General features: G+C 41.4%; 1 protein-coding gene across 1 annotated transcript; it reads left to right on the forward strand.

Annotated features, from left to right (window-relative positions):
* Positions 1–5,519: 5,519 nt before the first annotated feature.
* Positions 5,520–27,540, forward strand: LOC143369136 (uncharacterized). Its single transcript, XM_076812646.1, has 3 exons — positions 5,520–5,989; positions 14,200–14,284; positions 17,912–27,540. Exons 1-3 carry the CDS (start codon positions 5,897–5,899, stop codon positions 18,058–18,060), a joined length of 327 nt encoding a protein of 108 aa, XP_076668761.1. The 5' UTR covers positions 5,520–5,896; the 3' UTR covers positions 18,061–27,540.

Raw genomic sequence — 27,540 nt, forward strand, 5'->3', positions numbered from 1 at the left:
TCCAGAGCTCTTCTTTCTACTATGTATTTCTTCTTCCACTATTTTCTGAACCTCTGTCCACCGTAAAATTCTGTTACAAAGACACCCGTACTTTCCAGACCTCTTTTCGCCTCTCTACCACAGCTTCTCCTGCGCTTTAGTTGCAAAACTCAGAGGCACGAAGGAGTGATATCTAGGTATGTTCCCGTATCTCACCACGTCGACATCCCCCTCAGCCTCCTTCTATCGACAATCGCCACATTAGGCTCCTTCCTTCCCCTTTGCGCCTTTACTAATAATTGTCAAGGAAAAGCTCGATGCAGGGATGCGAAAATGAACGATAAAATCGTAAATTCCGCTATATACCGTATGCACACTGGAATATTTCACGGGACATTGGAAATATGAGGAATACGTTTCATTTTGAACGGGAAATGTAATAATGGAAAATTGGATTCTAAGGACAATTATATATGTTTCTTATTTCTACCTATGTCGAGCGGAATAAGCAGAAATAACGAAACATTGAATGTCCTTGAAGAAACTAGATGACGTCAAGAAGTCTGTGTCGTCAATGATCCAAGAGAAGCTTGACTTTGCTATAACACGTTCGTTTATGAGCAAGAAACCTATTCTCACCTCTATTTTCAACAGTCTAAGGAATAACTAGTGCACCCGAATATGTATACCGAGAATTGTGACGATGAGGATTGCGCGTGAATCGGCATCGATCCTTTCCGAAGTGAACCTTCATACGCCCAAAGTAATGAATCCTGCGTTCAGCCGGCTTCTTATCCAAGCTTCGAGAATATTATTTCGCCGCTATCGCCTGCGTAAGAAACTCGCGCGTGTGCCTACTGAATTGTTTTGTAATCCGCTTGGCACATGGAGAGGAGAGACCTTTGGCGACGCGCGGAGGTCTCGGTAACCGAGTCTCGATGCTTCGTTACCGAGAGATCGCGATACCAAAGGTGCGTGGCCAAATGTAAAAAAAAGAAAGGAACAAAAAAAACAAAGAAAACAGACGCTGTACCTTGCATCTCTTTATATTTATATAATTGTCCAATAATACCACGCTTCTGATCGCATCAAGTATCGCGCCGAGGCCTCACCTGTTTCGATTCGCTTATTCAAAACTGCCTTGCGATCCCAAAGGCGAGAAGAGTGCTACGCAGTTGTCGGTCCACGACCGAGTTCTGTGCCGAGTTAAAAACAGAGAGAAGGTAAAAAAAAAAAAAAGGGAAGGATAGAAAGTAGGCGTTACGTCATCTTCATGGGAAGATGTCACGGAAAAGTGACGTATACGCTGCTCGTCGATGCCGTCACGGTTTAATAAGTAAATAAATATGCTCGTGGCACCGCACGAACAGGGAGAAAGAAAATTGAGCGGCAGCTGCACTCAAACGGCCAGGACGATCTGACCTGATGGTTTATCGCCGCACTCTAACGTCCAGATCGGTGGATATGAACGGACAGAACTGTGGGCTGCCTCCTGACGCGCTATTCTTTCGACACTGTCGTCCGTTCGACGAGCGTCTCGTTAAGCAAAGCATTAATATGAGCCACGAGTAGTCGGTGCTGAGGAAACTGCTGGAAACGTTTGAATCATTGCTTGATCATCCCCCCCGCGGTTCTGTCCAGTTCGTATACACCTTATGTCAGTGTAGAAACCGATGTGAAGCACTCTTTCCGATGTAAGTATCGCAGTAGCACTTTATTTTGTCGCATACGCAAGCTTCAAGCATCTCGACAGCTTCACTGATTGGTTTAATTGGTGATGTCTCCGTTCCGCTCAGACTCGTAGACGCGACTTAGACCGCTTTTTGCGTTAGTACACCACGCGTAATGTACATGTACGTAGATACTATTTACTCGCTTGTGCTCGTTTAATATCTTTTGTATCACTTTCACTAGCTATCATTGTACGAACGAAATAAAAGCTCTTTGCTCTTTCTATCTCTGTTATCTGTCTCTTTAATTTCATTCACGTATGTGTCGATTCGGTTTTATAACAAGCGTTCGAACGTTCACACGCATGCGTCCACACGAACAGGAACAGACACACGCACACACGTATATACATACACACGGATAAATAAGGCTTAAGCGCATGCGAACACGAACTTTTATTATGTGTATATATCGTATACTTGCAGCGGTGGTCAGAAGAGAGTTTGAAGGCCGAACGAAACCATGAAAATGAGAGATAAGAGAAATTTTACAATCTCGCGAGGCAGGTATCTAGATCACAATTGTAGGGGGTGATTCTGGCAAAGGGAAGTTGCAGTCTTCCCTGACGAGCGGTTGAGAAAGATGTTAGAGGGAAATGTCGGGTCGTAGCGAGTTTGCAACGGATGCACCAGTGCAATGTGCAGTTTTACGTGTACATATGTATATACTGGGTGCTTCAAAGTACATACTATATCCTAGAAGTGAATGATTGTAAAGTACACGAAGATGAAGAGATTTAATTTTTCGCATAGAATCGCTTCACTTTGAGTTGTTGTTATGTACTTTACTCGATACGATACAATATTATATATGTATGCTATTGCACATAGTATTATATATCAGGGTTGACTAACTGGTAACTCGCGGGCCACCGGGGTCCCCCTCCATACCCACCAGACTCTGACGATCGCAGTCGAAAATAGAAGGAAAGAAGGAGAAATCCACTGCGATGGTCAGAGTGTGGTAGGTATGGAGGGGGTCCGTTCGGCGGAGCAGCAAAGCGGGGGAGCCCCCGGTGGCTCGCGAGCCACCAGTTAGTCAACTCTGTTATATATTATGTATAACAGCGCTGTCCAAAGTCGCTCCCGCGGGAGCTTGGGGTTCTCCCACTCTCGTCCGCGTTGTCAGGGATACCGCGCGACGCTAACCGCGAAGACGCTAGCCCGGCTAGCCCGTCATGGCAGCCTGCATAGCGTCGCGCGGTCTCCTTGACAACGGCAGGCACGCTGCGCGAAAGAAAGATTGGAAGGGGAAGCAGGCGCGTGAGGGGCCCTACGTTGGACAGCGCTGATGTATAACGACTGTAAGAATAATAGCGCAGCGACCGGTTAATACTCTGTTAGATATTCCAAATGCAATATAATATTGGAAATAGGTGCATCACGTTTGATAGTTTCCGTGTTGCAATGTCAAGGTGATCAACTGTAGTTTGCTGCTCTCTACCTTTTAAATTCTAAATAAAACTACACAAGTCTCTGTAGTTAAAGAAAGAATTAAGATCGACTTCATTTTTAGAATCGCCTCTGTAAACAGGGCGTGCCAAAATATGTGGTCCAATGCAAAAATAATTCTTCATAAAAAGTAAGCCGATAATGCAAAATAAAATTACCCTTTGCGAGCAATTGTTTTCGAAGTAAATTTAAACAGGCCCCCGGTCAGCCGGCTCCCCCACTTATTTTTCTCCAGGAGTTGCACGAAGCCCGGCAGGGAGAGTGCGGCACACGGAGGAGAAATTCATCAGAGTGAAGTAGGTGTGGAGGGGGCCGTTCTCCTACGGCTCTACGGAGCAGGCGAAGAGGAGAAGGAGCGGCTCGCGAGCCGCTTGTTCGGCACCCCTGGTGAAGAGCAATGTAGCGCTATACAAGAAATTACTGATTTTGTGTGGATCTATATCAGGAGTGTCGAACTAGCGGCTCGCGAGCCGCTCCTTCTCCTCTTCGCCTGCTCCGTAGAACCGTAGGAGAACGGCCCCCTCCACACCTACTTCACTCTGACGAATTTCCCCTCCGGGTGCCGCACTCTCTCCCTGCCGGGTCGCGTGCAACGCCTGGAGAAAAATAAGTGGGGGAGCCGGCTGACCCGGGGCCCGACTCCTGCGGCTCTCGGAGTGAGGAAGTTCGGCACTCCCGATCTATATTATATCATACTCCTACTCAAAGTTTGGGAGATCGATAGTATCCGCTCACATAACATACCTCTATATTTACCTTTTTATTTAATTATACCATTGATACACCGACGATATGTTATTTTTTGCCGACGTAAATTGTACTTATAACTCTTGAAGCACTTGAACTGTACATACGTCTTTACCACTTTGTTGTTAGAAAAATGTCATTCTCTTTCTAAATTGCTACTTCCGTAGCAATTATAGTCTTGTGAACCACTAATTGTCTCGAAAACAGAAGCTCGTAGGGAAAAAGCTTATTGTGCATTAACGATTTGTTTGTCCTGGAAATGAATTGCACCCAGTTGGGTTGCACTCTACATTTTAGTACACCTTGTATATTGCACAGGTTTACGGAATTCAACAATACGTAGCCCCACTGCTGTGGCAAGCTGTACGTGATTACGAAAAGATACCATTTTCAAAGATTCTTCTGACCACCACTGTAGCCAACAAAGGAAGATGCACGACTGCGTTTGGTTGGTAACATGAACGAAACCGTTTTTATGTTCAAGGAATGAGAGACTAGCTACGGTAGCGAACAGGTGCTGAACATTCTCGAGCACACTGAAAGACAGAGAATGAATTTGTACAGTTACAACACGCGATCAAGCAGTGCACGTTTACTCGCGATCGTTCATAACCACTCTTTAAACTTTCTGTTTCATGCTTGCCCTTGCCTGTGGATACCTACCGCACGTCTTTTCGACCGAACTTTACCACCACGCCATTATTCTGATTTCGTCCCGTCAACGCTTTCATCCTGGCTGATCCGTGACACGATCCGATGCAACACAACCACACGGCCCTCCACGCACGTGGACGACCCTCCCGAATCATCCTGCGACCCCGTGAAATCGATCCCGAAACGCCGCACGTGCCTGAATCATCCCATCCTGGTCCCTGGAATCTGCGACGACCACTACGAAATCCGATCCCCCTCCCCGAATAATTGCATTCATGTGGCGATTGTGACCATTTACACTTCTTCGGCCACCACAAATGCCTACCGCCCCTTTCCTTCTCATATTCCGCTCCCCGGCCCACTCCCGCGTCCTTCGCTCGCGGACATCGATACAACGGCCCTCCTGCGTCGTCACACACGCTCGCTTTTCAAATCACGATTCACAAATATAACGACACGATTATCGGGTGATAAACGAATTCCGGTGATGGGTTATCCTTGTTCCATGGACATTCTTACAAATTCTTCAACTGCTCGTGCGCGTTTACGGTGCTTCCTCTCGGTGTCCTCCGCTGGCTTCCGGCTGTGCCCCTCGCCGGAGTTCTTTCTCATCCTCGACGCGCTCTCGCGACTCTTTTCTTTAACTCTTTGGTCGAAATGCGATGTTGACGTGATCGATAAATATATACACACACACACATACATACGTACAAATGGATATTGAAATGCTTGGTATGTGTGCACCGCCGCATTATCGCCGTCATACCTGCCCGTCACCCGGAAACAACACCAACGACGACAAATATTACGACACCCTGGTACATGCATATCTGTCATTAAAAATACGGCGCGTCACACATGCGGGCACACACCATCGACTCGGGAAACGACAACGCCATTTCGTACACTTCCATTCCACGGGATTCAAACGCATTCATCCACCTTGTTCTCGCTCCTCTATTCCTGTCCGTCGAATAAACGAAAATAACGCGTCTCATGCGACTCCAACGCGCTCCTTTTGCGGGACATCCTCCAACGAACGATGCGATGACAACGTGACAACGAAAAAAAAAAATACCACTCGGAATGAAAAAAAAAAAAAAAAAAAATACAACAACATACTCCGAACTCTTTTTTTCCGTACATGTACCTGGGTGCTCCGAGGGCACGTTCCCGACGTGCTTCCACTTTGATTTCGGCGCCTTCTCCACCGAATTCGACCGACTGGTAATGAACGGCCAAAATGAAATAATAAAAAAAAAAACTGCTACCGATATTTGAAAAAAAAAAAAAATATAAAATAAAACCGTACCGAACACTGCCTCGTTTGCTGCATGTGGATCGCCTTAGCAGCCTTAGCCACTGTCGGGGCCCAAGTGGTCCCCCAAAATGCTCACTGTGTCGTCTACACAGACAGCTACGGACAGGTAGACTCATTATTGTAACCAGTTTTTTACCTGGCCTCGGGTCTGCACCAAAAGCGCTGGGCGTTCATTGAACAGGATCGAGAGGAATTTTTCCGCGCGCATGCATAGTAACAAAACTGCACAGTCCTCCCTTGTCGTAGACCTTGTCTGCTGAAGACGAAGTAGTTACAGCTTCTCCGGCAATCTTTCCCCGATTACAGGCAGACTCTCCGTTTCAAGGATCTACGGTATATTCCATAGATTGTGGATTGCTAATTTATGGAAGTCGTCTTGGCGCTTTGGTGCAAACTCGAGCCTTTAATGCTGCTAACCTTCAAGGTTAACAGAGGGGAGGGATACGTTCGATCGCTAGGACACTTGGTTCGCTGTTTAGTTAACTCCTTGGATTTTTGTGGCAATAGATCGGAGCTCTGTTGAATAGTTTCGAAGGGAAAGGATCCAGCGATCGAACCTAGGCCCGAACCTTCGGTAACTTTGGCTAACACGTAGCTTTTGGGGGCATCTCCCTCACGACTGCTCACCGCAACTATAACTGCGAATAACCACTGCCTTTATCTGGTGTTTGTCTATTATTATTACATCAGTAATTATTATTATTATTATGCTACCTCGAAAGCGTTGTCGTCACACCCCCTATACAATCAAACCTATTCACGAAGAAAGAGATGCACGCTTCTTGTTCAGTAATTATATATAGTACGATTGGACGGTTTGCTATGTATCTACATGGGGTGGTCCAAGGTTATCGGGCAAGCTGAAATATATAAATTCCTCGTATCGAAAGGAATCGAAAAGTATACCACTATCGTCTTGCAATGTGATCCTTGCCTTTGGAGACATCAACGCTTGAAGTCTTGTCCCAGTCGAAATGTAGAGTAGTGTCTGGAAATCCGGAATACGTACAGAAGGTTGAGAAAGTAGTTAAAAAATGTGAAACAGTATTCCATAAAAATAAAGTCCTGCTGTTTATTAACGGGAAATCTCGTAAGATTTAATAAAATCGTGGACATGCAGCCACGCAGTAGATAATCGCTAGTTGTTCTCCATTTGTTCTTCCATTAAGATGTTTCAATATTCTAAATAATCTAAATGAAAACTGTCCAAAGCTTTGTTAAACAATCTGTATGTTTTAAATTGTTACTTTCGTTGTCATCAGTAGTACATTGCAAGCCGGACGTCCAAGCTTCAACTGTTTGTATCTCGAAGGCACTGGCACGAATTGCAGAACGGTAAAAAGGACCTCTCGATTCCATCAAGCATCAGGAACACATACGTTTTAGCTTCTCCCAGAATTTTAGTACACCCTTTATATCCATAGATTATATACGTACGTATTGTTATATTTATCATGCCATTGTCTTGATTACGCTTCTTTCATTAACGTTGAGCGTCGATTATTTGGATTTTTATTGTCAGGACGTCTACAGCATCCAAAAAGCAACTGTATCTTTTTTTATCCCTGCCGTCGAACGCTTTGGTACTCGAATTAATTTGTCTCCCTTTTTCCCCGTCTCTATGCATCTTTTTTTTTTTTATTTATTTACTTTGTATCGCCCTAAACGTTTCCCACGATATGGGCCATCTGTTACTTAATGTCCGACGTGTACTGCATGTATATTAATATATTAATATCCCGTTGTTATTAGTAGCAGTACGCTTTCGATTCAAATAACAATCCCACCCCCCCCCCGCCCCCGAACTGCTTGCAAACTCGCGAGCCGATTATCCACTGTAAATCGTTAATGTCTCAACGAGTTCCTAATCCGAATTAATCGAGCAGCATTTCTTAATAACCAGTCCTGTTTCGTTGTAACGACAATGGCGTGATTCCGTAGATGATCCTACAACTCATGATCTATGATTTGGAAAGCAAAGCAACGTCGCCAGTAGCTTGGGAAAATCTCGAGAAACCTTGACGTTCGTTTTTCCTTTTGCGTGACGTGCAGCACTTTTTTCTCGCTCTTCGGTCGCTCTAAAGTCATTATTATTTATCGCTGTCGCCAAAAGAGCAGGAACAACCTGTCGCTTGCATAGAGAGCTTCTGACGCATATAACCGGGAAAGAATGCTGAAAGGAGTGCCAAGAAGTGGGACAAAGAACGAGCCACGTGCCCGTGGCTTATAACTAGAATGAAAAAAAAAAGAAAAAAAAATGACAAATCGTGAATGCTATATGGAAGACGGTTGACAAAGCTTTCAACGCGCGGAACGATCTCGAATCGAGGTCCCTTCGAGATCCGGCGGACGTTTCGTTTTTACACCCTCTGTACAGCTCTGTTGTTATGGTTGCGGAGTCGCAGTTGACATAGTGTTGAACTTATTTGCAGTAGAATATTATTAATTTGACAGCTTACGACATCCCATTATCCACATTTTGTACGAATGCCAATAACCGCTGAACTTTGTCCAAGCCACCTAGGGCAGTTTGGTTCGCTGGCGTGGATCGACCCCCTCCCCCCAGCCCGCCCAACCACCCCCCCCCCCAACCAACCCCCAGATAAATCTACTATTTCTCTGTCTGTCTATCTATCTATTTCGTAGCTTTCGTAGTGAGTGGATGTGTGTGTCTCTCAGTCTCTCGTTAATTCACGCACGCGAACCAAAAACCGGCGGCCTTTTCGAGTCGGTTTTGGCACCACACACATACATACATACACACACACACAGACTTTAAATGCTTGGGTGATGAGAAGAGGGGCTCCACGTGGTCGTCACACAATCCTCCTCCCCTAAACAGTCTCAAAAACGTTTCTTCTATGACATGGCTGGTCGGACTGTCGAATGGGAGGAGGCATCCTTTCGTTTCATTTCTTCCTTTTTTTTTTATTTAAAGCCGCGAAGCGCAGGGACGCGGTCTTCGACCAAAGCGCGTATGACAGATCACCCAAGCAGGAAAACCAACCCCCCTTCTCCCGGGCCATTATTTGCATGACCAGACTCTGTGTTTGTAGCGAATTATCTCTTACGCAGTTGCAAGAGTTATTTTGTTATTCTTTCATTATGGTTATTCTTATTCTCTCATTGCCATTCGCGGGGTGTTTGCAAGTTTCGGAGAGACACTTTGCTGTACGCCTGTAGTATTCGTCAGAGGGACTAGAAGCGCGTTTGTAAATTGCGGGAGTTTACCGTTCTCGAGTTAGCAAGTACTTTTATTACACCTTGATCGCTTTATTTATTTATTTATTTAATTAATGCCGGGATATAGAAACCGATTGATCTCCACAAATTCGAGAATATCAACCGCTAATTGCATTTTCGTATCGCCTGGCGAAATTGGTTACAATCGTGCGAAAGGATTAAGGTTCAGATCCTGCGATGAGTACCTAACTACCTTTCGTTAGGTCTCTCGTTTCGTCACCTGACTTCACGTTTCGCGATTAATCAGGCATTTCAATTAGCAATTTGATATATTCTAAAATGAAGAAATTGGATTTAGAAGCGCGTGGAACAGCACTCCTGCACATTTAATTATACTTTCTGCAGTTATTCGCGTTTACATGTGATTACTGAAAACTCCAGGGTAAAATTCACTTCATCCAATACCTTGCAGATGTTATCGTTCAAACTTCTATGTTTCCCCGAGACGGGCGCGAAAGCAGAAAGACTAGAAGTTGTCTTTCGTAAATATTCGAAATTTTCTTTCCTCGGTTCTGGATAGAGAAATTTATTGGCGACCAGCTGGAAACCACTTGCCGAGTACTACTCGTAATGCACAGTAGTGGATCGCGAACGTGTAAACACCCTGTATGTCATTATCGTTGTTATCATTCTCGTTATCGGTTCCCGTATTTATTAATAAGTTGCCGTTTCTAATTCGTTGTCTCCTCAACGCGAGGGACTCCGATCGAGATAATTGTTCGGCAGAGAGGAGATATCTGATTTTGTTAAGTAACTTCTTTTCATCTCTTCTTGTATTACGTATATACATACATATACGTACATGTTGCACGCTTTTATGGTGAGCCTATGGTATACTTTCGCGCGTTACTTTCTGTTCTTTGTTATATTCCTCGTCACGATCATAATTCGTTCTTTCCTTTTGTTTCAATCTGGTAGATTTGTTAACGCTTCTCTATTCTAAAATCTAACGTACATTTTTTTATCGCTAACACGAAAACAATTCTTTGGAATTTGATGTTCAGTCTATTTTGCTGCATTTGTCTCTTATCACATTTCGAATCTTTACATATATATATATATAAATATATACTATATATATGAACAATCTTCCTAGATGCGAGTGTACGTGTGTGTTCTGTGTGCGTGTGTGTGTGTACATATAATATGCATACATTTTTCGGGGCTGATCAAAGGAACGAACAGTAGCGTAGCTGGGTGGAGTTTTCGCTTCACTTAAATATGTATTCTTTCGATAACTGACATTCTAAAAATTGCATTTTTGCTTTTTGCATATATACTCTCTCTCTTCCTTTTTTTTTTCTTATTTTTTTTTTGCTCCTTGGATAGTCGCCCATGAATTTCGCTTTAATTCCAAGCTTCACTGAGAGACCTTAGAAATTTGTGAAAATTGTCTCTCCTCTCGATTTTAGAAAGTGAAAGATACGTCTGTACGTTTGTATGTATGTTCGAGCCCATATTATATATATACATGCACACCAATCGTGCAGGGTGTTTCTGTAACTCCTTTGCAATGTGTTTCCACCTATATGCACACGAAGAATGTCGAACAGTATTTTTCTTTTTCTTTTTTAAATTTATCGTATGAATGGCCAGTTTGCTTCAAAGGAACGAGAAAGCCTTAAACTCCTCATGAGGATGAAAATCTTAAACGGAATCACTGACGAACTTGCTTGTATTTTGAAGTTTTTGTTAATCGCAATAATTATAACTTGAATGAATTATTCAAGCAACGCGTCTATGAAAAGCTACAGATGTATGCCCAGTAGGGCGGGGCGGAAAATTTAAATTTGAATTTTCAGTTGGCCTGAGTGGGGGATTGTTGTCTTTTGATTAACCAAACGCATCTGTAAAATAATTTTGGAAAAATATTGATGCCTGCAGGTGCATTTTTCTCCTAAAAATCATTATATAATCATACTATATAGGCGAAAATTTAAATTTGAATTTTCAGGTGGCTTGGGTGCGGGGTAATTGTCTTTTGATTAACCAAACGCATCTGTAAAATAATTTTGGAAAAATATTCGTGTCTGCTGGTTCTTTTTTCTCCTAAAAATGACCATATAATCTTATAAACATTTTCAGGAGAAAAAGGAACCTGCAGACATGAATATTTTTCCAATTTTTTTTTTATAGTTGCGTTTGGTTAATCAAAAGACAACTATCCCTTTAAATTTTCGCCTATGTAGTATCGCTCCGCCTTAAAGTCCAGTCTTTTGCACGAATCTTTCTATAAATTGTGGTATAATTAACTAGGTGGCGTTTGCTCATGAAAAAATCAAGTAGAAAATATACAATAAATTTCTCCGATTAGTTGCGTTGTTTCCGAGAAAAGTAGTTTACAAGAAAAGTTTATTTGAATAAGTTTAGTAGAGTCTGAATCAGGGAAATAAAATATAATACCATGTGCAGTAAGAAATATTTAGCACTGTTATTACAAGTTCCAAAAATGTCAGATATGTTGTTGCAAAAAAGCTATGACGAATGAATTCTACCGTAGTTCGATTTCTCTTCAAAAACTATGTAACTAGCATTATACAAATTTGAAGTATATTTTTCCCTTTTTTCATGAGGAATAAATTCCTGAACGTCTGTGCCACAATTTACTAGATATTCTGATTAAACAGGGAAGGGAAATCAGATCGGCTATTGTAATCAAACAGATTTGCGGATTAATATGACTGGAAGTTCATTTTTCTGTACCTTTTTATATACCCTTTATATAAAAATATCTTTCAAGTAAAAGTCATTGAGATTAACAGGAACTTCCGAGATATACACGAATGTAATAGGATTTTCATTTAAGGAGACTAGGCAGTCGAAAAATCGATTTTTTATTGCATTTTCCGAAAGTACTATCATTTATGAATAAAATGCCGCTTGGTTTATAGTAAAATTCGCAAAATTGTAGAGCTGGCAGCTAAAAACGTCAAGCGGCAACCTACAGCGTCGCCTTTGCCCAGAAACTTTAAACGCGTTTTTCTTGAATATTTTTTCCCCTTGGTTTTGCCGTATTTGCGAATGAATAGAGGTTCACATCGACTTGGAAAAATTACAGGATGTGTAAAACATGTGCCATTTCGGGACAAACCTCTGATATGGTCCGTAAAAATTCGAGATTTTCATAAAAAAATTAAGAAGTCACCGGATTTTGGTAGCCCACAAATAATGATGGTGCGGTACCAAGATCCGGCGACTTCTTAATTTTTTTATGAAAATCTCGAATTTTTACGGACCATATCAGAGGTTTGCCCCGAAATGGCACATGTTTTACACATCCTGTAATTTTTTCAAGTCCATCTGAACCTCTATTCATTCGCAAATACGGCAAAACCAAGAGAACAGAATCGAGAAAAACGCGATTAAAGTTTCTGGGCAAAGGCGACGCTGCAGGTTGCCGCTTGACATTTGTAGCTGCCAAATCTGCAATTTTGCGAATTTTACTATAAACCAAGCGGCATTGTATTCAGAAAAGATAGTACTTTCGAAAAATGCATTAAAAAAAATCGATTTTTCGACTGCCTAGGGTAAAGGACCCAATTACTAACACCTAACCAATTACTGTCACCTTAAGCTATCTTACTTAAAGTAACGAATAAATAAAGGTTGTAAAGTCATACAAAAAAAAAGAATTATGTAATTCAATCTATAATCTATACTATAGATTATGTACTATAGTTTATTTATTCGTTATTTTAAGTAAAGTAGCTTAAGGTGACAGTAATTGATTAAGTGTCAGTAATTGGGTCCTTTACCCTAGTCCCCCTAAGTCTGTTTACCCTTTATAAGAGGAGCATAAGGTTATCTGTTCTACATAGTACAAAACAGCTGTTTATACTATAAAGTCGGTGTTATTAACAATCCCGATTAATTCTTTGTAATCGAGTTCGTGAAACAGCCTGTGTAATTATTGTTTTTCATCTTGCAAGCCAGGTTTTACGTTTAGTCACTGTCTTAGCACCCGTTCCCATTCGAGGGTGACCACAGCGTAACGCTTAGAAAACCCGCGACCGTTGCCCTCCTGTAACTCCACGATTTTGTTAACGCTGATATTTCAGTCTAGTCATTGTGCTGAATGGCCCGTTGAGAAGAGGGCTTCCACACCTGATTCGCAAATTACATAGAAAGTCTTCGGGGAAAAAAGAACAGAGGCCAGAGGGTCAACTCGCAATTCAATAAATTCTGACTTCTGGCACAGTAGTGAAAAATGAGACTTAGCAGATATTCAATATCCCTCAGCGAGTGTGACACTCGTCGAGGGAAATATTGCTCGGTAGACGAAAACATTGTGACCACCGGAATTTGCGAATCAAACGATCCTCGTTTATAGGCACGCTCCTTGCACACAAAGTGTCGGGAATGTTGAGAGCAAAAGAAATGAAAAAAAAAAAACAACAAGGTCTTACGATAATTACAGACCCGCGCGTGAGTCGTTTGTTCTCGCCCCCCATTCGGAAACACCAGTATGCTCTCGAGCCCAAAGAAACGTATCGCGTCGCGACGTATTTTAAGACGAATCACGACAGAGGCAAGAGATGACTTGCTTCGACACAAACCGAGTGAAATGACGATCAGTCTTAGTATTACAGAGTATGTTTACGAATCACAAGATTAGGGAATGCCCAGTTTGACAAAGAAAAGTTCTACTGCAAATTTTCCTCTTAATTCCAGCTGCCCGAACAATCGACATTAAATGTTCTGAAAAAAAAACGAAAAAAAAAACAAACAAACAAAAACAAAGGGGAATCGAAAGGACAGCGTATGATCTGCTGTGTTTCGTCGATTATTCGAGCACAAGTAGCAATTAATTAATATTCGTGTACGATCCGATTTTTTAGAGCATGTAATGTACCGTGAATATGCTCTAACACTGAACAGTCTGAATGCGCGTGTGGAGAGAAAGGCAGTTCGAGAGTCAGAGAGGGTGTGTGTGTGGGAGAGAAAGGGAATTCTGAACGTGTCTGCGAGTGTGAGACGAGATAGCGTAAGAGAGTTGTCCCTTTTCTTGTAACTATCGTTACGAGTACTTTAGCGAGTACCTTTTATAAAAGTACCTGGCACATTTTCTTTCAGTTACTGGACACCCTCCCGGTGTGCCAAGATTTTAATCGACAAGTGTGCAACCGTCCCGCCTGCAAGTTTATCCATCTCAGTGACGGTAAGTTTTCCCTCAGGTGACTCACCTAGACTGGCTCAACTTGCCGGGCAAGTTCACTAGCATGTCTGCCACTTGCTGTTTTATTCGCTGTGATACATGGAGAAGGGTGTACCGTGACTAGCTGTTGTTACAAAGACTTGTAGCATAATCCATGGCGTAAATAATTCTTTGTGACAAAATAGGCTTGCCATATGTTTCGCGAAGACTTTCATTTTCAAATAAATAATTGGAATGCTACCTACCCTTGGGAAAATAATTCCGCGCGTTTTAAAAATATTTTTATCTACGTTTTCAAGCGGAATGATGGCAGTAAGGTTTTATTCGTTGGTCTATGGGAAATTCTGCTGTCGAATTTCTCGAGTTTCTCGACGACATTTTAAAAGACATTTCGCCAGCGTTGTGGCGCAAAGCAGACGCGGATTTTCGAGATATGTACTCTTGAATCGGTGCTCATGGAGCGTCAGGGTCTCTCCCGGAGTAATTCAGCTATTGAAATTCCAGTGCAACGGAACTATTCTCTCTCGAGCAAGCAGTCAGCCAAATGGATAGACAGACGGACGGGCGGACAGACAGGGACGATTATGGGATTGTCTTTTATTCATCCATCGATGCCATGAATTCCTTGATTCCGCGTGTGAGATAGTGCATCGTAATTATGAACAACAAGTTGTTTACTTTTTCGCGACTACGAAAAGAATTTAATCGACGAGTAGTTTACCATTTCTATGCTACACATATTTCATGCTTTTAACCCTCCAGCAATCGGTTGCTCGTCTCTTCATTAAGGGTGGAATCCTATTCTTTGGACTAAAAGCACAGCAAATTTTGGGATTTTTTTTTTAAGAAACCAACGATTCGATTCGTCTGAAATTTGGAACATGTTTTGATGCATCTTTGAGGAAGCTGCAGTTTTTTTTTTATTAATTTCGAACCATAAATATTGTAGTTGTGCATGATCGACCATCACGCCGCGCAAAATTCGCAGGCCGTTGGTGTGCATGATATTTATCTACCAGGTAATCTGAAACAGAAAAATAAAACGGATTTTTATTTTATACGTATGTAGCTTGAAATTGATGAACCAGCAAAAACAAAAAAAATATTGAGCAGTGTGGAGAGTTTTCAAACTGAAAGGTCTGAACCTTCAATTTTTGCAATCCAATTTTGCGCCAATTTTCTTATGTAACAAAAGAAGTATAGAGTTTCATTTTTCTGTTTCTGATTATCTGGAAGATAAATATCACCCTATATTTGTTATTGAAAATGAATAAAAAGAAAACTGTAACTTCTTCAAGGGTGCATAAAAACATTGTCCACATTTCAGATGAATCAAAGTGCTGGTTTCTTATAAAAAAAATCCTAAATTTTGCTATGTTGTTAGCCCATAAAATAGGATTCCCCCCTTAAGAATCACTGTCGTCTCATTTTTGTGAAAAATTAACACTTTCGTTTACATTGTCTTTGTTGTTTTTTTAAACAACCAGTTCTTCAAGAAGCGTTTTTGAAGTAAATCACAAAACTTTGAGACCTTAATGTGCACACTTCGAGGGTAAAATCCGTTGTTTGTGGGTTCCTTAGTAATTTTGGACTTACATACGTTTCATAGAAATAATAAAAATAGTTGCCCAGTTACTATTAAACTGTTGTCTCAGGCTCCTCACTCAAATTTGTATATTTAATGATAAGAAAAGTTTTGTATATCCACATGTAGATCGGATGACGATTAGTCAAATGTGACGAACGATACCGAACAAAAGGGACTGATACATTCGAATAAGAAAACGTTTGTAAGAACTGTAAAAATTAATATCAAAGCAATTAGTCTGCCATGAACTACTCTAATGTATTAAATAAGAAAATGTGATGCTAGAACAATTTTCTGGAAAATTCTGTGCACGAATCGAATAACAAAAATTAGAATGCCTATCTTTATAATAGCCTTTTTGAGGCTAGAATTTATTCTTATCGTGGGTAGGAATATTTTATAGTGATACATATTTCGAGAATCTATGTTTGGTACATATTTTTAGAGTGAATAATATTGTTATGTGTTAACTTGCTTATTCTGTTTCTAAGAAGACCAAACTATTATTATTTTGTATAACCAAAATATTTAGGGAAGCATATATACTAGGGTGCCACTTATTTATTTATTAAAAAAAGGAATTCAAATTTTCCGTCGGACCCCCCCCCCCCTAATTTTGTTTCATTTGATCTAATACAGTGATGTGTAAAGATTCAGTTTATTCGAATAACATTAAACCGTGGCGATTTGAACTTTCACTTTAAAAAGTCACAAAGACATCTTGCAAACAACGAAAATTAATGAATGCAAAAGCAACCTCCGCTTGCCATTTTACTTTTATTGTTTCGTAGAATTTCCGATATTTTTAATGGTTATGTAAATCACCGTGTATCAAATCAGTTATAAACGCAGCATAATAAAACAGTAAAACTGTATACTTGACTTTGATATGTTACGGAACTGTGATTAATATTTTTAATTCGATAAATTAGAATATATGTCGGATTTGGAAGACAGTTGGGACATTTGAAATAAGATAGATCCTTCAATAAAAATTTAAAAACCATTTTTTCTTAATTTCCAAGTGCTGTTACCACGAGATGATATTATCCGAATGAGCTGGAATTTGGTGTAGCGCAATTTTAAACCAAAAGGAACAAAACTAGGCAGGGTCTCCTTTCAAAATCACAACTCGGAAAATAACTAGCACCCTAAGTTACATACATAATATGAATATATAACTGCCTAGGCTTTATTTTTATTGCAATTCATTTATTAATCTGCATTGGTAACGATAGATGAGATCCTGGCGTCCATATCTAAAGGAAAACATTTCAACAAAATTTTTCATGTGCAAACTAAAATTAGATACCCAGTATAAACCTCACTTGTATCGTTTTTAACTGCTCTACCAAGGAGATGGCAGAACACTCTTCCAAATATTAAAATCTAAAGAAAAATAATAGATCACAATTCACATCCCCATGTTCATGAAGCTACTTCTTAGAAATTCTTCTTCTACAAGTTACAATTGGATACCCAGGTACAGAAAGTGTTATTGGATGATGTAACTCTTGTGCTCTCAAAGGAATGTTCCAACATCTCCCTAGCAGTACAATGAACTTCACCAAATGTGGAATGGTGAAGTTCAAGATACGCATTGGTGCATACAAAACCCCTGACGATACTAGCTTCGGTATAGACTAGCGCAGCCTTTCCCAATTAAATTTTGCCACGGATCCCATCCGAACTCCCTAAAATTTGGCGGAATGCCCAACCTCAATAGCGCTTTTTTTGGTATACAGTCCGCTAACAACGCCTCAAATTTTGCAGTTAAGTGTGTGTTCTGGTTGAACACACATTTTCCTAATATATAAATCTCATTATAAGATAACTTTTTGCGTAAGCCCAACTGGGAAACGCTGGACTATCTTTGAAAAGAACACAGTTCACGCCCGGATACTTGAAGGAACATGTAGCACCTGGATTCTGAAAGTCTCAAGCACCTAAAGCCTAAATGCCCACGTGAATAGGCAAGAGCAGCCATATGTTTAGTTGCCCTCCGATACATTTCTAAACCACCGTCTTTCTCGCTGTTGCAGGAAACGTGGAGGTGATCGAGAATCGCGTAACCGTGTGCAGGGACGCAGTGAAGGGCGCGTGCATGCGACCCCAGTGTAAATATTATCACATACCGGTCGCGTTGCCGCCAGCGCCCCTGATGGCGATCACATCACCTGGGACGCCCTAGTTACTCCTTCTCGTTTAGCGGATATCACGACGAAACGAGCAGAGAGGAGCCAGATTGAAAAAAATAGAACGAAAAGAGTGTGTGCGAGCGTAAGAGAGATAGAGAGAGAGAGTATGAGAGCGAGAGAGTCGTAACGAACGAACGAAGAGCTTCTCGAATGCGCGTTTCGCCGGATCACGATCGACCTGATCATCGGAGCAACATCGACCCCTTGGGGGGAAAGAAACGGATCCAAATGTTTTTCGTCCTCATCGTTCTCGTCGCCGACGTCGAAGCAGACCGACACGATTCTATTTTCATCCTCCTCCCAGGCGTGCGCTTCCATCGTGCGGGAGAAAGAAGACGGACGAGCCGAAAGCGAACCGTGGATCAGGGAGAAAGGAAGAAAAAGCCAGACTGAAGACGACAGGAATCACAGAGAGAGAGAATCATACGGATTCGTTCCACTTTTCCTTCCTTTTTTCGTTGACCCTCTAAAGGGAAGAGCGACAGAGAAAAAGCTCTGTGCGCGCGGGTTCCTTCAGCGATATTTGTTTGCAACGAAAGAGTATCGATCCGGGTCCGCCGGTCGGTGCCACGTCTTTTGGGTTACAAAGAACGCGAACGGCTCGCGAGGACGAGCTTCGCGACATTCATGAACCGCGGTATTCCGCAGGGGGTGAAGATACTGTATCCCCGACTGGAGCGGATCTCCTGAGCTTTCAGATGATTATTGAAATCCAGATCTATCAAGGTTTAGGCGATTCGCGTCGCGTCAGCGAGAGAAACACCCTCGAGGATGCTTGAACCATGCCCGCCAGGATCGAGTGCCAGTACCACGGGGTCTTCCTTAATCCTGCCTTCTTTTCTCCTTTGTCAGTGTTTGCTTCCGTTAGAAAGAGCGAGAGAGAGAGAGCAACGTAGAAAATGACAGAGTCTAGAAACTGTCCAACTCTAGGACTCAGAAATCTTAGCAGCAGTATCCACGTTTGAGTTTATAACTCTCTTATCGACAGCTCTTGTACATCTCACTGTTGGATCGGTTCCAGTGGATACTTATCCAGACTTCGGAATTGCTTTCCTTTTTTGCACACGTTTCAGGGTGAATCTTACTAGGAACGCATGATGATCGCTGAACCGTGAATGCTAAGCTCTCGCAGACTCTCTTGTTGACGCTACGCGATACTTATTTTTAAATCTCTTATCTGCATAGAGTATACTGCCCTAGGTTGAATCAGTAATCCCCAGTAAAAGGGTTGTTGGTTCTTTTGTTCGTTCTAATTTGCGTCGCGGCAGGTCTTAGATTCAACTAAAGATTAAGGTTTTCTTTCTTCCTTTCGTATCCCTCTGGATTTTCATTCTTCGGCCTTTTCTTCACGGTTAATATTCGCCAATTTATCGAGTAGGACCTCGGTAATGTTTTAGCTACGGTCAGCATTGCAAACGTCATTGAAGATGAAGAAAATCTATAAAGTAATCACGGAGTATGACTCTACATGTGACGTCTTGGTTAGCTTTGAACGCCCTATTTTAGTAGAGAATCGTATATTCAGAACTGAGGAAACTGGAGTCCTGGCAGACGGCGAATTGATCAGCTTTATTTCCGTTTCGTCGGTCTGAGTCTCTTATACGAATTCATGTTATACACCTGCAATATACAGAGAGAGTGAAACGCAGTTGGGGATTTTGTATTCGCATGAAAATGAAGAACGTTCCTCGCGGAATCGTAAAGGACAATGTTAAGTTGGGTTCCTCATTGGAGCAAACGAATGTGCAATGATTGGTCTCCATTTTCCGACGAAGTTTTCCACCTTTTTCAATTTTTTTCCTGGCTCTTCTGCTCTGAGGAGCTATTCTCTGAACTACTCACAGGTATATTTGAAACTGGTCTTCAGGATTTGAAGTTTAAGATCAGTCACGATAGTGCCCCTATCTGGTGTGCGGGTTAAAAATGGCACCATTTGGTTATCTCGATGGCAGCTTTACAAAAATGTATAGCCAACCGCTGCACAACGCTTCGGTTCCATGTCCCAGGCAACTTAACATTGTATTTTCTGCACGTCAACAGTTATTCAACTAATTTATATTGCACGAGTGAGGCTAGCTAGGGCCTAATGGGTTAATAGCGTCGAAAGATTTCGTCCTTTTGATGTCAACACTAGTTTAAATATATGATCGAATTGGCACGTCGATGTTAGAGAAATCACGAGGATTAAGGCAAAAAGATGGCTGTTGAAATATTCTAGGCATTTTAGGGTTGTCTGCCTGATTCTGGATGGTGAAAAGCCTATTTGCCACCAAAGTATCTCTGAAACTATAAGAGTAAGAGGAATTTTCGTTTCTACCAAGCCACCAATACGGAAAATTTGTATCGTGGCATATGTTTCTTCAATTTACTGTCTTTCGTCATGGTGAATCCCAAGGGTGCGAGGCTAAGGCTTTCTCAGTTTATGTGCTTTCAGATAGAATCATACTGAAAGCTGTTTGAGCAACTACAAGGCCCTAGATAATTCACTGTAAGTGCGCCCAGAAAAGGAATTTTGGACCGTTGATTCAATTCCTAATTGATTAGAAGAAATTTAGGCATTGAGAGGTTGATCTCGCCTAACAAAACTTGAATTTTCTTGGACAATTTTGCTACCTAAATTCTAACAAATTAACGCCTCATCGTTTTCGTTAAGAGTCCAGTATTCGATCTATCATCTTATCGGGTACCCTTGGTGCACCGCATTGAAACGGATTCTTCAAGTTTGTGGCTTGGAATTAAAACAGATTCCTCTTCGACTCTTCATAATTCCAGGGTATTCAGGTGTCAGAAGTTACTGAACCACCATGTGGATCTGAGGTACAACAAAGATCGAAGAATTCAATGATAGTAAAACGTGCAACGAGACACACCCCTGTCTAGACGAGTCGAAAGGAGTCCCGAGCGACAACACTCGTAACTTAACCCCGTAACAATTAACGAAGTTTTTATACTCACATTATAAACAAAAATTCCACTTATATTTTGTTTCTATATCGATATATATGTATGCATATTGTCGCGTATGGGCATACGTTTGGGCTGATCGATGAACGTACGTACATACGCCAGGAGCTGTCGACTTTACAGATCGGTAAAAGAGGGGAACAGAGCGACGAAAATAGATGGAGAACAGGATCGATCGGAGATCAGCGACGAAACGATACATATATATACATACTATATATATATATATAATATAAACACGTTCTTCCGTGGGAGGAACAAAGCCTTACGACAAGGTTTCCGGCGACTCTTTGATTCATGGTCAACTTAATTTTTTTTCGTTTTTCTCTCGATTCTCGCGAAGGGAAACGCCGAAAATCTACATACACACACTCTGACCCGAGTGAACGCTATTTAATTATTAATACTAACGACAAATGTATATGACAAATATTATATATATATACATATTATAAGAAATTATATTTAATTAAAGTAATAGAGAGTTTTTTGAGGGGAGGCAAGGTGTCGTACGCGAGCGAAGGAGGAAGAAGCAATGCGTACGAACATTTCTCGGGAGAAAGAAGGGAAAGGTCATGCGGATAAACGTTTTATATTCGCAGCCAATCGCGGGGCGAGCACGACGAAACTCGATCCCTAGGTTCTTCGAACCGTGTTCTTGTGTTTCCGGCGTTCTTAGGGAATAAGTTTGTACACGCGACCGTTCGTATTTTCCGATTCATCGCGACGAACATGATCGATTTGTGTTTGTCTTTCTCGGCGCCGCGCGGGGGACCCACCATCGTCAAGTCTTTCATCGCTCTTGCATTTTTATGTTTTCCTCAATTAACCTAACACAGACCTAACCTTACATAGTGAATTCGGAATGGCCCCAGTGGCCGAACGACACGAGGTTTGAGGAGAGAGGTAGGGAGGGGGTGTGGACCCAAAATCTAAAAATGTAGCTTCAGGTATTTATTAGTTTCCGAAATATTAATAAAAAATCATTACTAATTTTTTTTTACAAATTATTTTCTTGAACTGCACACACGTAGCCCTAACGGGGACCCATCCTGACCCCCAATTTGTTCCACGGACAGCTGAACGCCGTCTTCTTACCACCGCGCCCCTAGGGCACCTAAATGGCACGCGCATGTAGCTGAAATTCAAAGGCAATTTTCTCGAAAACGAAACGCGATATCAAAAAATTGTATGTTATATTTTCGTCTTATTTTGGCCTTTAGAATCCCCCTCCCTAGAGGATTGACTACCAATAGAGTAATAGGTGTCCACCCTGAATAATGGGATGGATCTTATCCGCAAGTTTCTAGTTCAAATCTTCAAACTCACATCCGTTCGCTACCATGCTTTAAGCGCCCCCGCACTCATCTGGCCCCAACCAATACTACTATCCAGAACAAATTGGAAAATGGAATACGTTGTGTCGGAATAAGTAAACAGAAATGCTAAAAAAAATTTATTATTACCTCGGAAGCTAACAAATTCCACGAAGCAAAAATTTTAGATTTAGGGCCCACACGCGCTCCCCACCCCTCCCCTCGAACCATATGTCGATCGGCCACCAGGGCCGTTCGGAAGTACAGCCTTGAATTCTGCTCGTCTACTCATAATATTTTTCCTCCCCTAGTTTCATGAGCTGCCAGCTGGGTCTTATAATTCCGAGTGCAATCGACGCGTAAACCGAGCTTTCTCAGCGGCAATTTTCACTAACTTCCAAATAGATTCTCGGTACCAAGAACGAAATGTTTCTCATCCTCGTTTACAATTCGCAGCCCCGCCACCTCGAGTCACTTTTAATTCATCGAATAACACGACCGTCCAGGAAAGACTTTCATCTTCTTTCCCGACCAAGCCGATAAGAGTGAGCCTCTTCGTTTCGTTTCTCGACGAGAAGCGCGTTGTTGAGCTAGTCATTTCGCGAGGGCCCACCCGCGCGCGCGCACGATCTTCCACTTCCGGTACGCGCCACGAACGATAGCCGCCATTCACACAGTCGCGTCGGGTTTTCCTTTAATCGATTAATTGATTGATATACAGTGATTATTTTTCATTGACTACTCCGAAGATATCGTTGATTATTTAAACGATAATAGGTATAACAAAGTACTCTAATGACAAACTAAGTATAGGTTACGTATGATATAAAAATACTGAATTAAAAAAAGAAAAAACAGATATATATATAACACACACATATATATATATATATATACATATATATATATTAAACGAGTGATTAAACGACTAAGTAAGCAAGTAAATGTTCCTGTACAGCATTTAAGAATCAAAGGACACACTTATTATCGGCGAGGCATACATAAAATGAAATAGAATGACGAAAATGAGGAATATACACCTTTTTCTTTTTTCTTTTTTCTTTCGGTATTGGAGGGAAAAGATTCTAAAGCATGACACTGTAATTACGCGTGTAGTTCCGGGATACCAAGGTTCTTAGATCGTTGTAGAACCTAAATTGTCCGCGAATCCACGGGCGTGACGCACACATGTTTTCTTTACTACTTAGTGACGTATTTTATTGCATTTTTCCGTAGCTTTTCAGATCTTGCAAACATTGCACAACATCTCTCCGTTTTATGATCGAGGTCGGTGTATTTCTAGGCTTCTTAACTCCAGTCATCAATGTGCAGTGACGTAGGCACCTTATTTTATCAATGCAAACCTGTTCCCGTTGGTTGAGCAGAAACATTTAACCCGGCGGGAGGCGCACCCCATATTGTAACACAGGTTGTCGCTACCGGGTCAAAAATACCCAAAATTGAAACAAAACACGGTTTCAGAATATTTTTTTTTAATTTTGTAATTTTTATGTTAAAGTACAGTGTTTTAAGAATCAAACAAAATTTATGAAATATCTTAAAATCTTTATTAAAGTTCCTTAAAAAAATTGTAACAAAAACTCAGTCTTCATATTTTCGCAACTAGCGCCGCTGTGGTAAATTTTACCCAGTGGCGCCTCCCGCCGAGTTAATAGATGCACGATACAAAAATGAAGACAAATGTGAATAACATTTAGATAAAAACGAAGAGTACACACGCGTGACGTTGCATACAGGGTGTTTCACTAGCCTATATTATAAAGGGTTTCTGGTAAATGCACGGGAATAATATTGGACGTAATTTTTTTTTTATAAAGAGAAAACGCGACCTTATGTTTATCTTAAAGGGGTAAACAGTAAGATACTTTAAGAGTATTAAACGTAAGTGCTATTAAATTTGTGCATACCTCGGAAGCTCTTATTAAAATGAACAACTTTTATTCGGAATAAGTTTTTAAATAACGCATATACAAAAGGTTACAAAATATGTAAAGTTCCAATCACATCGGCCCGTAAACGCGTTTAACTGTGAGGAATTCTCCTACGATTCGTTCCTCGCCCGTATTTCAACAAAAATGTCGGAAACATAGGTATACAAATATTATTAGCAATTCCATTTGAGATTCTGAAGACCCCACTAAATTCACTCTATTAACGCGATAAAATTTAAGTAAACGTTATTCCATCGTCTTAGTGAAACATTCTGTATGTATGAAATTAACCCGGCGGGCGGCGCACCCCATATTGCAACACAGCTTGTCGCTACCGGGTCAAAAATACCCAAAATTGAAACGTAAAAAACCACGGTTTCCGAATATATATTTTTTAACTTTGTAAATTTTATGTCAAAGTACAGTGTTTTAAGAATCAAACAAAATTTATGAAGTATCTTAAAATCTTTATTAAAGTTCCTTAAAAAATTGTAAGAAAAACTCAGTCTTGATAATTTCGCAACTAGCGCCTCTCCCGCCGAGTTAAGTACAATAACTAACGAATGCCCATTCAAGTGATTCGTCAGCATAAAAAGTGAAGAAGAGCCGAGAAATTTTATCTGTAGCTTATGTAAGATACTTCTTTTGTATTCGAAATATGGGGCTTCTTCTTCGAGGCGGATGATCTCAATTCGACTTCGATTTTCTTACCGGGTGAACATACAAAACGCGCTGAACGCGAGTGTGATATATTCAAATTCGTCCCAATCGCTGCCACTCTTGAAGCAAGCTTCTACATCCGTTGTTTCCAAACGGGAAACTCGAAGAATTCAAGCTCGTCCGCCTTTCGAAGCGAGAAGAAGCAGCAATATTTCTGTCGACGCCTCGCTTTACGAGCAGTGAATTCCGTGTCAGCGAAAGGTGGTCAATCACGCGTAGAATTTCGAACGAGATCAACCAGAAGCAACCATTCGGAGAAGCTTTTCCCTTTGATACCAAACGTTTTAGCAGATACACCAAGTATTATAACTAAGGAAACAATAATAACGCCAGTACGAAAGGAAAAAAGAAAAAACGGAGAGACGAGGATAGGAACCGGACACGTTGTTCCGTTTAGCCGGGGACGTTCACGAAAGACGTTCTAAAAGTATGTCAAAAGATATGTGTACATATACGTATAGGGTTATAAAAAAAAAAACGAAAATAAGAAAAAAGAAACGAAACACAAAGAGAAAACGATACGACGAATTCACTGGAGTTTCAGCTTCCCAACTTGAGTCAAGGGTTTTAGCTGCTGCAGCAAGCAATCGCAATGCGGTAAAAACAAATTATTTGCAAGTCGAGCAAAGAATTCGCCCGCTTCAATGCCACGTCGCCGGTGTCAGGAACGTCAACAACGATGCTTTCGGACAGAAGAAATTCGAAAGCCGGCGAATAGAATTGACGAGTCCTGATCCAGCGACGACGAGTTCTAAGACAAATTTATATACGCCTGTCGCTTTGAAGAGGCAAAGAGTGCTGCTTCGCGTGGCCAACGAGCGTCATTGGTTCGCACGAAGAACGTGGATGTCGAATGGACGAGTTCAACGTTAACCACGAATAACGTCATTCAAAAATGTCAAGTCAACTCACTACGGTTCGGGACTGCCAGCTGTGGACCTCAATTGTGATCACTGCTAAAGTCCAAATCATATTTCTGCAGAAAAAAAATGTGGATTTTAGTCGGCAAAGAATATTATAGTCGATTGACTTTATTCTTCATTGCATTCAATAATCAATACGCTTGCGGCAAAAATTGTGATCCATCTACTGCATTGGCGACAGTCAAAAGTTTCAATATTTTTCGTGCCTTGGATTCTTATTTGTAGGGTTTTGGTACGGATAAAATAATGACGCGCTTGGTGATAAATAATATGACTGTTTACTGGAATGTCGATGTGGTTCGCTTGACTGCTCTCTTGAGAATCACTGCCTGGGCCACGCTTCGCCCCTCCACCTCGGTTTCAAAAGGCTCGTCGCTAGTGCGAGGAAAGGTCGCGATGTGCGACCGTTTGTTTTGACGCGCTACGTTTCTGGAACTTGTTGCGACGTGTTCCGCCCAGGCTCGGCTTAAAGGAGCGCTAGGGCCCCGTTCTAAACCTTCAGTTCTAAGCGATTAGCTCACTCTGCCTTCTTTGGAAATGTTGTTTCAAATAAATTGTCTATGAGTTCGACACACTTCCACTTTTATGTTTTTAGTTTAAAATTTAATTGTTTAAACTTCCTTTGTGATATCTATTTAAATTTTTAGAATTGTGGAGAATTATATATTTTTAGACATATACGCGGTATCCCATTTGAAATTTCGCACGCAATTGCAGTGAATTCTCGTTACACGAAAATTTAAACTCGTTATTGTTGTTGCTTTTCAACCACGGGGACCCTCGAAGATTTGTTAGCCCCGGGCCCCAAAAATCTTAATCGGGGCCTGATTCCGCTCGCCACATTATTGAAGAAGCTATTGAGTCTTAAATAATTATTTTATCACACTGTTATTCGATAACTCTATTATTCACTCAATCTTATAATCAACATGGTGGTCTTAAAAATTTCCTATGTATTCGTAGTTTATGCTTCGCAATGATCACCGTTACAGTTTAAAGTTACTGATCTTTCACGCGAGACATGTCGACTTCCAGTAAATTACTTTTCATTTAGTCCAAAAAGCCAGACATCTTTGTCATTTAATCCGTCAATTAAAATCATCGATTCTCCAATTTCGAAATATTCACAGCTACTATGGAGTTGCGTAGGCTTGGGAATTAACTGCTCTTTTCAGCCGAGTTTCAGAAGCAACTTCCTCTTTTTCCAGCCGCGAGTCTTGGTCCCTGGGACGGCCGAGATGCTCGCGCCACCTGAATGGTGCGTGCATTATCAACGCGTCTGAGATGGCTCGAGCATTCCGGCCATCGCGGGAGCCAAGACGCGTGGCGGAAGAAAGACTGAGGTTGCTTCTGAAAATCGGCCGAAAAAAGCAGTTAACTGGCAAGCCTGGCGTAGGCTACGTAGTGATCACTATTGAAGTCTACCATCTCTGTTACTTCCGACGTATCTCTAATCGAATTCGAGAGGAAAGCGTTGGAATCGCTGCCGTTTCCCGTTCTCGTGCGCCCCATTGCCCGTTTGGCCGGGAATATATCTATGCTCGCGTGTACCTACCTAGCTTCTTGCGCGCAACGTATTTTTGACTCTGCCGAGAAAA

This window comes from Andrena cerasifolii, chromosome 5 (genome assembly GCF_050908995.1).
Source record: "Andrena cerasifolii isolate SP2316 chromosome 5, iyAndCera1_principal, whole genome shotgun sequence".
In the NCBI taxonomy this organism is placed as follows: Eukaryota; Metazoa; Arthropoda; class Insecta; order Hymenoptera; family Andrenidae; genus Andrena; species Andrena cerasifolii.